At 32.0% G+C, this 14,558-nt stretch overlaps 2 protein-coding genes across 3 annotated transcripts in view; one reads left to right on the top strand and one right to left on the bottom strand.

Annotated features, from left to right (window-relative positions):
• Positions 1 to 7,004, top strand: part of LOC123678505 (homeobox protein 4-like) — a 54,224-nt gene extending 47,220 nt beyond the window's left edge. Inside the window, exons 8-9 of one of the 2 annotated variants that reach the window (XM_045615552.1) lie at positions 3,254 to 3,835; positions 6,290 to 7,004. In XM_045615552.1, coding sequence (XP_045471508.1) covers positions 3,254 to 3,835; positions 6,290 to 6,439 — 732 coding nt within the window. In that variant the 3' untranslated portion in view covers positions 6,440 to 7,004. Of the gene's footprint in view, positions 1 to 3,253; positions 3,836 to 3,907; positions 5,452 to 6,289 lie in introns of those variants that run through there. The other variant, XM_045615553.1, reaches the window with a different exon arrangement.
• A 1,469-nt stretch (positions 7,005 to 8,473) lies between these two features.
• Positions 8,474 to 14,211, bottom strand: LOC123678925 (probable multidrug resistance-associated protein lethal(2)03659). The gene has a single exon (XM_045616197.1). It carries the CDS (start codon positions 14,209 to 14,211, stop codon positions 10,204 to 10,206), a length of 4,008 nt encoding a protein of 1,335 aa, XP_045472153.1. The 3' UTR covers positions 8,474 to 10,203.
• Positions 14,212 to 14,558: the final 347 nt, after the last annotated feature.

A 14,558-nucleotide genomic window follows, 5' to 3' on the forward strand; every position in this document is an offset into this window, starting at 1 on the left:
GCTAGAGGGTAATCTTTTTTTGTAAATTTCGTCTAGAATATTAGTGCGTTTACTTGATTTAGTGAAAAACGACGAAAATCCTGAAAGATTCGAAAAAAAAACGCTACACTCATTGATTTTCTTGGTCGAATCTTGTAACACTGAATTCAATTTATGTGCATAACAGTGCGTGAATAGTGCTTGAGGAGCAATTGTTTTTATTCGCGCTTGTAACCCATTAATTTCCCCCGCCATCACAGCTGCCCCGTCATATGTTTGACCTACTAATTTAGTCGCTAAATTGAAATCTTTAAAATTGTCCAACAAGGTATTGAAAATATCATTCGCGGTTCGACCTTTACTAACATCGAAAAAACCCCAAAATCGTTCGGATATTTTACCTTCTCGAACGAAGCGGAAAATTACTGACATCTGACAAAAACATTTAACATCCGTTGTTTCGTCTATTTCCCAAGAAAAGCACGCAGAATTATTTATTTCCTCGCGAATTTTCTCCCTCGAAATTACAGAACTTTTGAAATCAGGATGTTTTCGAAGTTAGGAATATATTAATTATATTTTCATGATCAGAAAATCAATACCTAACTACTATCGAACGGCATAAATAAGTTCTTTTCTGATTGAGACGTAATATCCCATAATTAACCATTCATTTGAATATATTAATTATATTTTCACGATCTGAAAATCAATAGCTACTATCGAACGGCATAAATGAGTTCTTTTCTGATTAAGACATAATGTCTCATAATTTAATAAAAATATAAATAAGTACATAAATTAACCATTCATTTAATTATCAAATATTTGAAATAAACTGTTGCTGCTTGACGCTCTGCAATACGATAACCGGCCAGCCGACCCTGTGTATTGGGAAGCGACCTTACATCGAGTTGTTGTGCCGTTCTATTGAGTGGTCGTATTCTGGGCGTATGTCGTAGTATCTTTTCCTTTACGTAGCGCTCTCGGTAGCGCTGGTTCCGCCATCGGCTCTTGGCCGACCTAACGTGATGAGATGCTTTCAGTGACATTCCAGGGGTTGCAATTGTATAATTGTAACATTTGTGTTACATTTCAGACCTAATGTTACGGTGTTACGTACAATTCTGGAATAACCTGTTTGGGGTGATGTTACGAAAAGTAACCATTTACGATTGTGGTTTGTTACAATTCATGAAAGGGAATAACAACGCTGGATGCTTTGGAAATCTAATATTAGGTGGGTCCGAAAGAAAATATTGGCCGGTATAAGCTATATTTTCCTGTTCTGAGTGGAAATATTCATTACCGAGGGAATTTGGATATCGAAATCGATAACTCCGATTGAGTTTGAATGAACTGAATATCTAGAATTATTTTCTATTTTCCGATAATTTTTGGGTCGGCCCGGCCGACCCTGCCGACCCTGACGAGCCGTCACTGCTTTGACTTATGTGTAAGAATGGAAATAAACTTTATTCGAAATAAAATACGGAACATACAAGAGTTTCATAATTATTGTGTTTCTAAGAGTCGTAATAGTGTGAATTGTAATATGGAACATACAAGAGTTTCATAATTATTCTTCTAATAACTTCTATAAAATTATCCAGATCATTGATTTCCTCTAAACTCGACACCAAATCTTTAACATACATTATCGTCGTGTAGATGACATCGGGAGAATAATTTTTGTCTTATGACATATACCTTGTTTTCAAAGCATAATTAGATATAGGGTGTTCAACGAATTTTCTGAGCAATATCCGATTGAGAGTGGTCAGTTATATATAACCTTTGAAGTTACAATTCTGGTCACATCAGAGTATTTTTGAGTGCATAATTCAGAAAAGATGAACTCTGATAAAAAAATTTTTGTTCGATTTATGAAAAAAGTTTTTCACAAAAATTCTTAGGAAATTGAGTTCATTCAAAAAATGACATTCTGAGTTCATTCAGAAAATGAAATTCAATTTGGAAACCGAAAAAACATCAAGAACATTGCAGGTTTCTCGCCATTTTGAAATTTTTTTTTCTGAATTGAGCACTTAAAGATGACCAGAAATCGTAACTTCGAAGGTTATACCTAACTGACCACAGTCAATAGAATATTGCTCAGAAATTATGTTAAACACACTGTATGTAGCTTATGCTTCGGAAATGAGGTATATGTCATAAGGCAAAAATAATTTACCCCATCTACATGATTATATAAGTTTGGCCAGTTTTGACCCTGTATATGTCAAAAAAACAATCCACTTATCAGGCTGAGTGGAGCTCACATTTATGAAACATCTAGTATACCAATTAGATCGGAAGGAAAGAATAATAGTTGAAGCAGATAATCTTAGCTATGTCAGTGTATTTACTATGGGGATGGTCCATATATCACCTTGTTTACTATGGTTAGTAAGTGGATCTTCCGAATATATCTAATTCCTCAAGAAGCGGTGACTATTTCCTCAAACTTCAGTGAGTTATCTGTCACCAGAGCAACCTTACTTTTATTCTGGTTAGGTTTAGTAACCACGCCCACTTGTCTTGGCAGTAGTCATTTTAATTTTCAGATTATTGTTCATGAACATTTTCCATGACATCTTACACTCAATAACTTAATTATTTTAATTATGAAACAATTACCTTTCGAAGGCAATAAGAACTTTTAGTTGTTTATAAATTTAAAGAGATTAACCATTTATAACTTCCAAAATTATGTCAAAGAAAAATTTTGTCGACCAATGACAAGTGCCAAGGGGTTCTTATATACGAAACAGGTTACCTGAAACATTGATAACTACTAGTAACTGCTCTGAAATTCTCGGTGATATAAGGACCATACCCTATGTAATTTTCTTATTAAAATTTTTTCATAACCCTGAAGACTCTCAAGTTTGGATTATCTAACAGAGTTAGATAATTCTGGTCTTTCTAGCTACAATCTAAAGATTTTTACCTAACATTTCGCCTACAACTGCAGTAGGCATCCTTGAAGATTTCTTGATCATTGATTGTAACTTCAATGATTTCTGCGAGAAATCATCTGATTAACCTGTTAACCTATTTTCTTTTGAATTACTCGATAGAGCTCTTCAGTCATGTACAGAAAATTATTTTATGCAATTATCTCTATGGCTAGTTTATGTTTATTCAAATGTAAAATAAACATATATCTATCTATCAAAGTATGCATTCAAGTAATATTTTGTTAAAATTGAGAAGTTTTATCCTATACACTTGAAGCGCTTATCTCTTATTTCTTTTTTAAATTATACAGGTTGTCCCTGATGATGAGGATGAGGAAACTCGCCAATATAGAATTAAAATAGAAGAACAGAAAAGAAAACGGGAAGAAGTCCTCCGGAAAAAAGAAGAAAATAGACTTAAAAATTTATCAGATGTCCCTGATACCTCCACTCCACCACTTGTACATAAAGTGGTCAGTCATCCTGCTCGACCTTTACATCAAAAAAAATTTAATTATCAGCATCGATCACAACATTATCCATTTGTAAAAACGCAAGTTAACACTAACAATATTGTGATAACAGGGAATGACGACCAGTGCCATTTCAATTCACGTCATAATAAAAAGAAAGGCAGTTATAATAAAGGTGGTAAAAACCTTGCTATGAGAGTTGTAACTGCCGAACCACTTTTCACTACTAACATCAATTCAAAAATTGAACCTTTTGATAAAGAAGTCGATCCCAATAGCTTGTCGTCCTTCCTTAGCAACCGAACCGTTTCAACACAGGAAAATTTAATGCAAACCAAAATTGTTGTGATTAAGAATCTTGCAACTGCAACAACAGAACCAAAGTTAATGAAATTGTGTGGGGGTATTGGAACTGTTCAGGTAAGAAATTTGTTTCGGTTATATAGTTGATTATGGCCATAAACTCTTCAATTGTAGCTGTGATATTTTTAGGCCAAGGCAGTTTTATTTTGAAAAAAGTACTTCTACGAAGCTAACAACATGAAAATTATAGAGAATCTTTTTTTATTGATGAAATTTTATTGTTTTTAAGATATTCATTGAGTTGAGTGTTTTTTGTACTATAATTGGCTAATTACCAAAAATGCCAAATAGATGTTATGTAGTTGTTTTTTATATAAATATAAAAAGACTCGGTTTTCAATCGGAAAATAAGTAATTTCTCGATTATTAACGGAGATTTTATTTTATTTGATATGCTTTGAAATCCATTTTGATGAATGGTAATAATTTTTTAAGTCCGTTTCTTATTTATTTTTGTTGATTTTGTTATTTGTTTTCCAAAGATACATTTTTGGGTTATTTTTTATTTTTTCATATTAAAATGAAGTAGAACACTATTGGATAAGTAAATAATTCATTATAACTGATAATTTAAGCCAAAAATTGTTTTTATTTTTACATAAAAGAGAGCGGAATAGAGAATGTTAATCAAAATGAAATATACCTTTATATCCACTGTTTACCTTGAAAAAGTTTTATATTTTTATAACATTTTATGATTCGAGGTTTTTGTGTTCTTTTAGTTTTTTAAGAATGTTGCAGCATATGTTTTATTTATTTTTATATTTTCTAATAAATTCGTCCTGATGACTATTAATTTTCAATAAAATATCAAAACAAATGAGTTTACAATCATTTTTGTTTGTGGTTTATAAGACAATTATTAATGTATTGCTGGAGATCAACTTAACTTCAATATCACATTTTTTTGTGTTAAAAATGATAAGTTCATGGTGCAATTAATTCATAATAATATACACTACTTCAAAATACAGTAAAAGCTGTCTTGGTTATCACTACTTCTAATTTATATTATGTAGTATCTTTTATGAATGGATTTGTTAAAAATCATCCATTTCTGAATGAATCATGGAAAATTCATTAAATATTTGTGATTGGAATGGCTGTGATATTCTTATAAATTTACTACAATTTTAAGAATAGTGTATATATTCTGTTCAAAAGTGAATGCGGATTTTTGACGAATTACATGGAATATTATTTCAGGGAAAATGTTAGATTTATATGGTTTCTTTTAAACAGGTTTTGGGGGTGAATTATAAGGTGCGTAACTAAGTTATCGCTGTTTTTTTTTTATGAAAATGCAACCTTACTGTGGAAAAGCTACTACTTTTTCCTATCTTTCTGGAAATCTCGAATTCCTTTACGGTAAAAGTGTTCATCTTATGAGGCCATCTACGAATCAAGTCATTTTTTTTGTCTTCATGCAAGTGGAATTGCTGAGACAGACCAGATGAGCATTTCCATATAGGTTTTAACGGGTTTAGCCACATAAGGCCGAGAGTCGTCATGCTGTAGAATCACTTTATCGTGCCTCTGCTTGAATTGTGGCTTTTTTCGTACAGTGCTAGGCTCAATCGCATAAATATTCATTTGGTCGAGTTGATGACGTAGAAGCATGACCGGGCAGTCCACATGACTTTCTTATCTTTAGGTTGCTGTAAGAGATTTTACACAACATAACCTTTGCAGCCTCTTGGAAATGGCTTTGCGGGTAACTCCTAATACTGAAGAAAGTCCTTCTTGCGTTTGGCACGAATCCTCATCGGGCAATACCTTCAATTCAGCGTCTTCGAATGTTTTAGGCTTTCCTTCTCGGAACCGACGTCAACATCTAAATCACGTCGTTGTAGCGACGGAACTAATCACGGCACGTTGTTTCACTGAGAATAGCATCGCCGTTTTCTTCGAATGAAAGAAGAAAATCAACACTTCCCGCAAATAACAAATTTTAGCACCACATGAGACATATTCACATATACAAAAATATACAATGCCAAAGCGAAATCTCTAATGTGTTGAAACATTTTGTTTACCAGGTGTCTAAACTTGGTTCATGACGTTTTGAATATGTCAAAATCGACCAGCACTGCTGAAGCCATCTCTTGACAAACAGCGGGAACTTAGTTGAGCACCTAATATATCAGAATCAAAGTAAATTTAAAAATTTTTTTCACACTTCCACAAATTTCAAATATATTCCTCCTGGCATTCTTATTTTTTATTTGCTATAAGTGTTCTAATTTGATAAATGGTATAAAAATGTATATGAAGCAGCAAAAAACTGTTTCCAAATTTGGACCTCTTATTATGGATTATCTCCATTAAATTAGCATGAAAGGCTTAGAAACAAATAAAAATAATAACACAAATATATTCCCAATTAACTTAATATTTCGAGAAATATATATTAGAAACAGAGTTATGTGGATTTTTGCGGTATTTACCAAATTTATACCATTAGTGGAGGTTGCAGTATGTACTTGTGTTAATCCATTATTACATTTTCAGAAACTACAAATGGAAACAAATGAGCGTCAAGCAACAATTCATTTTGATACTGTTGCATCAGCTCATAAATTTTTTAATAAATACAGACGATATATGATTGATTTATCAATGATCCAAGTAGATCTTGTGCCATGTGAAGGCAATTCTTAAATATATCCGAAACATTTCATGTATATATTGGTATGTTTATAATTGGTGCTTTATTTTGTGTAAACCTGAAATTTCTAAATATTGAAAGATCAATTATGTATATATAAATGCTTTGAGTTTTTTTGTGCTCAGTAAGAGAAAATGAATGGATCATTGTTCTTAAAATTTAGGAAGTAAACCAATAATAATATTGGCTACTGATTCAGAAATACGATTAGTGGATATGTAAAACCCTTTTTTAATTTTTTTTTTGTTATTTATAATCTTTTTTCTGAATTTTTTCTCTTCAGAGTGTTACCTTTTTCTATATTTATACATATTGGTTTTATATTATTTAAAGCAATTTTTATAGCTTTCTTATTGTTTTATTTATACACAAACAAATGTATAATGTATTTTTGTTGTTTTTAAATTAATTTTTATTGAAATATATGAAAATTTATCAGGACTAATAACAAATGAGTGCATATACTGAAGAAATTTCCTCTTCCCTGCATATAAAATTTGAAAATATGCTGATTCTCCAACATTTCTTTTTATTGATAAGTAAAAAAAATGTTTTGTTTATGTTGTTTTCATCTCATCCTAAGACGAGGTGCTGTATCTAAATACTGCACTGTTAGTTTCAATCCAACAATAGGTTGATTCATGGAATCACTATCTTTTAACACAAATGAGAAATAATAGAACCTGTCTTCGAATTTCATTATAGTTTGTTCCGGAAAATATTTATTTTACTCAGATAACTAAAGTCCCGATCAATTTTTCAACTAGTATTACAATTCTTCCTACAGTTCTTTATTTCGAGATTAAATTTCTTTGTATTCTGAAGTAAATGGGCTCAGGAAATTTGGATATGTGTAATTGAATTATTTCACTAGGAAATGATAATTATTATATATTTTTTCATCTTTATGAGTACAAATATTGTGACAAGCATAATTTGTTTGATCTTTTGTGAGCAAAATGAAGTTATATTTTCCTATGATACATAATTGTCTTCGAATTATACTATTTAGTTTTATAACTGGAAGTTTATTTTTCATTATCTGAATTATTTAATGAATGATATTTATATTATTTATCGATGAGATATAAAGACAATCTCATTTATTCTTTGTGTAACTTTATGAATTTTTTCTATTGATTCAGGTTAAAATTAGTTACACTTTTTTCTATTCATATAGGAAAAAGTCAACCCTCTGTTATGATTTTGAAGTAGAAGATATGTATTGCAAAATTGAAGCAAATAGATAAGATTATATATATATATATATATATTTTTTTTTTAAATTCACGCTAGCGTGTAATATATATATATATATATATATATATATATATATATATATATATATATATATTATAATATATAATATTGTATATATTACAGATCCTTAAGGTAAGAAGTCTTACCGAAAGCTTGGATGATATAAAAGTGTATCACTGAATTTCCTAGATCGAAACATCCTTACATTTTTGTCTATATATATATATATATATATATATATATATATATATATATATATATATATATATATATCTTTCCTGTAAAAAAAATCACAGGCTTTTTTATTCCAGCCAGTTTATTCAGAAGTCATTTTTCAATTGGAATTTTTGATAATAATTAAAGTTTCTAGTTTTGAATTTCAATTCATATCAAACCCTTCTTGTTAATTGACTATTTTCCATTTTATTGTTACAGTAGATATGCGAGAATAAATTGTATACTTCCCATCTGCTTCTATATCTTACACCAGAGTTTAATCCTGGCGGAACATTTAAAAAATGATAGTTTATATATCTGATTTGTCCCAGTTTATCCTAATTCAAGGTTGAAGTAATCACATTGAATTATAAGGAATTTTATCTTCAGGTTACTGAAACCTTCAGTTTTTGAAGATATCCATATCCTGTGGACAAGATACTTCAGTCTCGAGATATAATCTGTATTTGATATTTTTCCATCGGTACTTCTAATTCTCAATAAACAAAGTAGTAAATCAAGGATACAAAGAAAGGGTTCATAAATAAAAATTCAAGTCAATATATTTATTGTCACTTCATGATTTTTGGTATTATAAGTTTTAAAAACAATGACGAACACAAATGATTTTGTAAATATTACTCTTATTGGATGGAGAACATCACATTGAGATAACATTCATATAGACAAAATATGTACAAAAATGGCACCAAACAATACTCTTGGAGGTAAATAGCATAAAGTATTTTATCAAATTTAATTTATATAAATTTATTACTATCTACAAAACAATTGATTTAGGAAATATTTGGAACAGAAATTGATCTGTATGATGAAAAACTGCATAAGATGACAATTTCAAATAAAATGAAACTTTTAAATTATTCGATGAAATACCTCATGTTCACACAGTAAAATTAATAACACAATTAGTACCATATAGAGCATTAACTATTTCACATTTAACTTTTTTCTGGATATGCATAATTTCAAATGTTCTCATAGTGCAAAAATGAACACTATAGTTTGGTAAATTTTTTGAAAAAAAAAAATTCTTAGGTGATTTTTTTTCATGATAGCAAAGTAGTGAAGATAACAATGAAAAATGTAGAAATAAAAATGGATATGAAGAGCTTCATAAAAAAATTGTTAATTATTGAAACATATCGTTTGTCCAAATTAAATGCTTTCTAGCCGTACTCTAAGAGCAGGTTCACATAACAGGCGCTCAACGCGCGTTCACAAATACATGTACTCTATTCCCAGCGTCCAATGGGCGTTTCATAAAATCGCGCGTTAGCATGTATACGCTTTGAATAAAATGCATGCGCATATATGTACGTTGTAAAAACACGCGTTGAGCGCTTGTCATGTGAACCTGCCCTAATTGTTTTTTTATCTAACGATTCACCTAAAACTGCGATGGACATCTTCCGAGGTTTTCCTCTGGGGATTTCTCCAATCTACGACCGAGAAAACTCTGAACATACCTATAGCAGTTCTAGGCGAGTCGTTAGGTAAAAAACCGTTACGACTACGGCTAGATGGCCCGGAATGACCTAGCTCTATTAAATAATCCGACTGAGAGAGTCTTCAGTATCGAAATGTTTCTTGTCTTATTTGGGTGGAGTTATTTAGATATTTGACGTATATCAATTCCCAACTTTAAAATGTAGGAAAAATATTTTCTAATATTGCGAGCTCTTCCATTTACAATTTCACTAAACAAATGTAAAATTCAACAATTTATTTCATTATTGTTCAAATTCAACTTCATAGAATATAAGCAATAATTTTTTTAAGTTGTAATTTTTTCCATAACTAAAATATCTTTGCTCAGTAAGATATGTTAGTTTGACATTAATCAGAAGATGAATTTGAAAAGAACACCCTGTACAACATTGAACATTAATACCAAGCTTATCATTCTAGTATGTTCTATTTAGGTTCATATTTCTATAAACGCATATTGCCTAATATGTGATGATATGTGATTACCTTTAACTCAAAATATACCACAACAAAAATTCTGAAATTATTGAATAACAATAAAAGAATAAATATTTCTGTTTTTATGTACACTAACACTGAATTCATTAACTCTTAAACTAATTCAGGCCAATAAAACATTTGAAAACTTTTTGTAATGAGGTGAACAGATTGATAATATCAAGAGGAATGTATTGAAATTCAAAAACAAATTTTTATTTGAAATTATCTAGTGTCACATCCATCAATAACTTTATTGATATGACTTCCTGACATCCTAAACTTATAAGATTCAATCCGTTTTTATTTTGGCTTCAAAAGTTCCTTTAGCAATTTTTTTTAAACTTTCGGCCATGTGCTCGCCGGTTTTTTCAACCATACCTGTGAAAATCCCGTCAGGATTTTGTAGAAGAATATGGGGGTGATCAAATTCAGCTACTTGTCCCGCATCCATTACTAATACCTTGTCCAAATCCATTATTGTATGGAGTCTATGTGCTATGGTGAGAACAGTACAATTTGAAAATTTAGTTCTGATAATGGACTGTATGAATTTATCAGTTTTCGCATCAATATTAGCAGTTGCTTCGTCCATGACAATTATTCTATTATTCCTCAATAAAGCCCTAGCCAAACAAATTATCTGTCTTTGGCCAATACTGACGTTAATCCCACCCTCTATAATCATGTGTCGTAGGCAATCCTTACCGTGATTTAATGCATCCTTATTTTCAAGGTCAGTTAGAACCTTCATTATCCAGTTTGTATCGAACTCGCTGAAAGGATCTAAGTTATACTGCAACGTTCCATTAAAGAGAACCGGCTCCTGGGGAATTATAGAAATTTTCCTTCGCAAATCGTGCAAACTCAACTGACTTATGTCCAAATTATCTATTCTTACCTCTCCATAAAAATACGCCAGTTTGAAGAGAGTTGCAATCAGTGACGATTTCCCTGCGCCAGTTCTACCAACTATACCGATTTTTTCTTTGTCTTGTATAAGAAAAGTGACGTCTCTGAGGACATGAGCGCCCTGCGGCCCGTACTTCATGAAAACATGGGAGAATTCAATGGTTCCAGTTGCAGGCCATTCTGAGGGCGGTTGTTCAGCTGGTGTCGATTTCAAATTTGGCTCCTGATCTAATTTTATATAGTCCAAGACTCTATCAACTGAAACCATTTGATTCTCAACATCTACGGATTGACGCAAACCCCATTGAAACAGTCCGGTTAGACTGATGGTCTGGGTTATTGCTAAACCAACGAAACTGCCTTCCATAGACATAAATAAGAAACTGAAAGCTACGATACTTATATAAACAACACACAAAAGGTCCAACCAATAACCAAAAGCTCTAGCTGTTGCGATGTATGTGAACCATGCACTACTATGTATATCTTGATGTTTGTCAAACTCTGATGTCAGAATTTTTTCAGCTCCATTTGATCGGATGGTTGCTATTCCTTGCAGGGTGGAATTTATGTGGGAGAATACAGGGCTTTTAGTAACATCTTCCAGTCTTTTGATGTTGTTGCTGATTGTTAAATAAAAATTTCTCATAAAATAAAATATGAGGCAAATTAAAACTGTTGGTATCATGAAGTATGGATTTACAATTGCAACAACTATAATTACTCCAAAGAGGTTTAAAAAAATCTGAAAGGTATCTATTAGAGAGATGGGAAGAACTTCATCAATCGCACCAAGGTCCTTAGAAAATGTGTTCAGAATTTCACCAGAGTTATGACTGTAAAAGAAATTCATTCTAGTTTCTACAACCCCTCGGAACATATTATTATGTAAGTTCAATGAAGCTTTCGTACATAGGTAGAAGAAATGTATAGATCTCAATATTGCAATGACTATACAAACGGAAATGATACAGGAATATATGTATATGTGAGTGCTCCGAGTTGTCCAAGATACATTTTCTGCTTTAATTTGTGCCTCTTCCAAATTGATCCACATTGAAAGGTAATAATCGGAAATACTTGCAATTATCTGGGTGAAGACGAACAGAAAAAACATGCAAAAATTCCCTAAACCACTAGACCCAGCTGTCAAATATTCTTTATAAACAGGCCAACCAACTCCACCAAGTCTGTGTATTTCTCTAGTAATTTTTGGCATTGGAGGATTTTGATTTTCTTTATCAATGAAAGTAGCAACTGCTATGCTTCTCCTTGAAATTTCTGCCACTATTTTAAGTAAAACAGATCTTTTGCTTTTTGATGGACGGTGTATTCTATCGTCTGTCAGGGTCAGTTGCTCTAACATAAGTAGAGAAAAATCCAAACCAGAATCTTTCATATGATCATAATCTGCTTTTAATTCAATGACGCCATCCTTCATCAAAACAATTTGTTCAACATCTTCCAGGTATTGCAACTGATGGGTTACCAAAACCACAATTTTTTCTGATAAGTATCCACTAATACATTCTTCAAATAAATGTTTTCCTACATGAGCGTCGACTGCAGATAGAGGATCATCAAGTAAATAAATATCTGCTTCTTTGTAGATTGCTCTAGCTAAATTGACTCTAGCTCTTTGTCCTCCACTAAGGGAGGCACCCTTTTCACCTACAAATGTTTTATCTCCCAGAGGAAACAACTTAAAGTCTGTAATGAGGGCACATACATAACAAACTTCTTCATAACGTACTCTTTCAAATTTTCTTCCAAACAAGATATTCTGTCTGATTGTTCCTGAGAAAAGCCACGGCTCTTGAGAGGAATATGATATTACTCCGTTGACTTCCACTTTTCCTTCGAAATATGATAGTTCCCCAAGCAGTAGATATAGCAAGCTACTTTTTCCAGCACCTACAGGACCAATAACAACCGTCAACACACCTGGATCAACTTCCAAATTGATATCCTTCAAAATTACATCACCGTCTATTTTAACAGAAGCTCCGACGGTCCTAAGGAAAGTGTTTTCGGAATAGGATGACACTTTTCTAGGTCTCAAGAATCCATCTTCAATTTCTTGGTAATAGTTTGGTCTTAGGGGCGTGGGATCTCCTACCGAAGATTCCGGTAGGCTAAGAAAATTCTCTAGGCGATGTAGGGAAACTATGAGTTCTGCACCTTGAGCCAGAGTTTGTGGATAATATATAGTCACAGTTTGGCGTAAGATAAGGAGGAATGCGGTAATAACGAATACTTTTTCGGCAGTTATGTCCCCGTCAGACCAAACGTAAGCGATGACTGTCACAAATATGGAAAATCGAAAAGAAAAAATGATGAACGACATAAGCACGCCCTTTATGTAACCCATTTGCTTAACTAGATTCATTTCTTCCATTCTGCTTCTGTTAATGATTTTCATGAAAACGTCTTCCCAAGTGTACATTTTCAGAACCTGAATAGCTTGTATCATTTCATTAGTTTCTCTCACTCTTTCATCTGTTTTGAGAGCGGTCTGATGTCTCAGAGTCATAACCCTAACAGCTAACCACATCTGGATAGGAATTACGCTTATGAGTACAAGTATCCCATAAACTCCGGCATGACCCATCTCCATGTACATAAAATATGTGACAAAGGCTATTTGTAAAGGACAGAGCCAAGTGTAGGGCAGGAACATGATTCCATTGTCAAAACGATTAACATCGTTAGAAAGTAGATTTATCACGTTGCCCATCAAGTTTACACCAGCTAACTCTAGTTTCACTCTCAGAGCTTTTCTGTAAACCAAGGAACAACAAGCGATTCTCATTTTCATTCCAAGATGCATTATGCCCATCAAGTAGGGATGACCTATTCCAATACTCATCCAACTTGAAAGAATAACTCCCAAAGTGAAGAAAATGGCTTCATTTTTAGAGATAGGACCTTGATCCTCATCATAAATGAATATAATTCTGGTTAGGTATGTGTATTTGGATACTTGTGTTTGACTTATCAATTTTTCCAAATTATCTGTAGAGTAGTATCTTAACAAAAGTTTTAAAAAGAGAGGTTGAGATATTCTGACAAACATTTCCAAAATCACTGCTGTTATTGAGAATCCTACGATTTGCCATTTGAAACATCTGTACAGTACTAAATGAAGCCTTGGTGTTTTGCGTTTCTCTTTGGCTTTAATCACTTCTTTAGACCAAAGTATTGCAAGTTTTTCTCCTAAATGTGACGATTGATGCTCATCCAAAGGTTGTGTAAGATCATCTTCGTTAAGGTCACCTCTTTTAGCCTTATTGAAAATGTTGATTGTGTACCAAAAACATAGTATCGATAAAAAGTTTGAGTTTGCTTGAGGGTTTACTGGTCGAACAATGAATGAATCTTGACGCATTTTTTTGACAGTATTTATGTTAATTCATGTGAACTATGAAAAATGAACATAGACATAAATATGATCACATAGAAATAATGTTAAAAGAAAAATAGAATCAAAGTCTAATGTAGACTTTTCTATTAAGAATATAAACTAATTGTATTTTAGATCTGGGATTTCCAAAAGGGAAGGAGAACCTTTTGGGTGATGATAATATTAATATATGAAGTATTCAATGAAATATCAGTCTGTTCAACCTCTATTTGCATTAATTTTTTTTTACTATGTAGTATGGTCAAGTCTTGTGTTAGTGTCATTTGACTTAAATCAATGGGAATAAATACATAATATAAAAATATATACAA

Source organism: Harmonia axyridis, chromosome 4 (genome assembly GCF_914767665.1).
Source record: "Harmonia axyridis chromosome 4, icHarAxyr1.1, whole genome shotgun sequence".
NCBI lineage: Eukaryota > Metazoa > Arthropoda > Insecta > Coleoptera > Coccinellidae > Harmonia > Harmonia axyridis.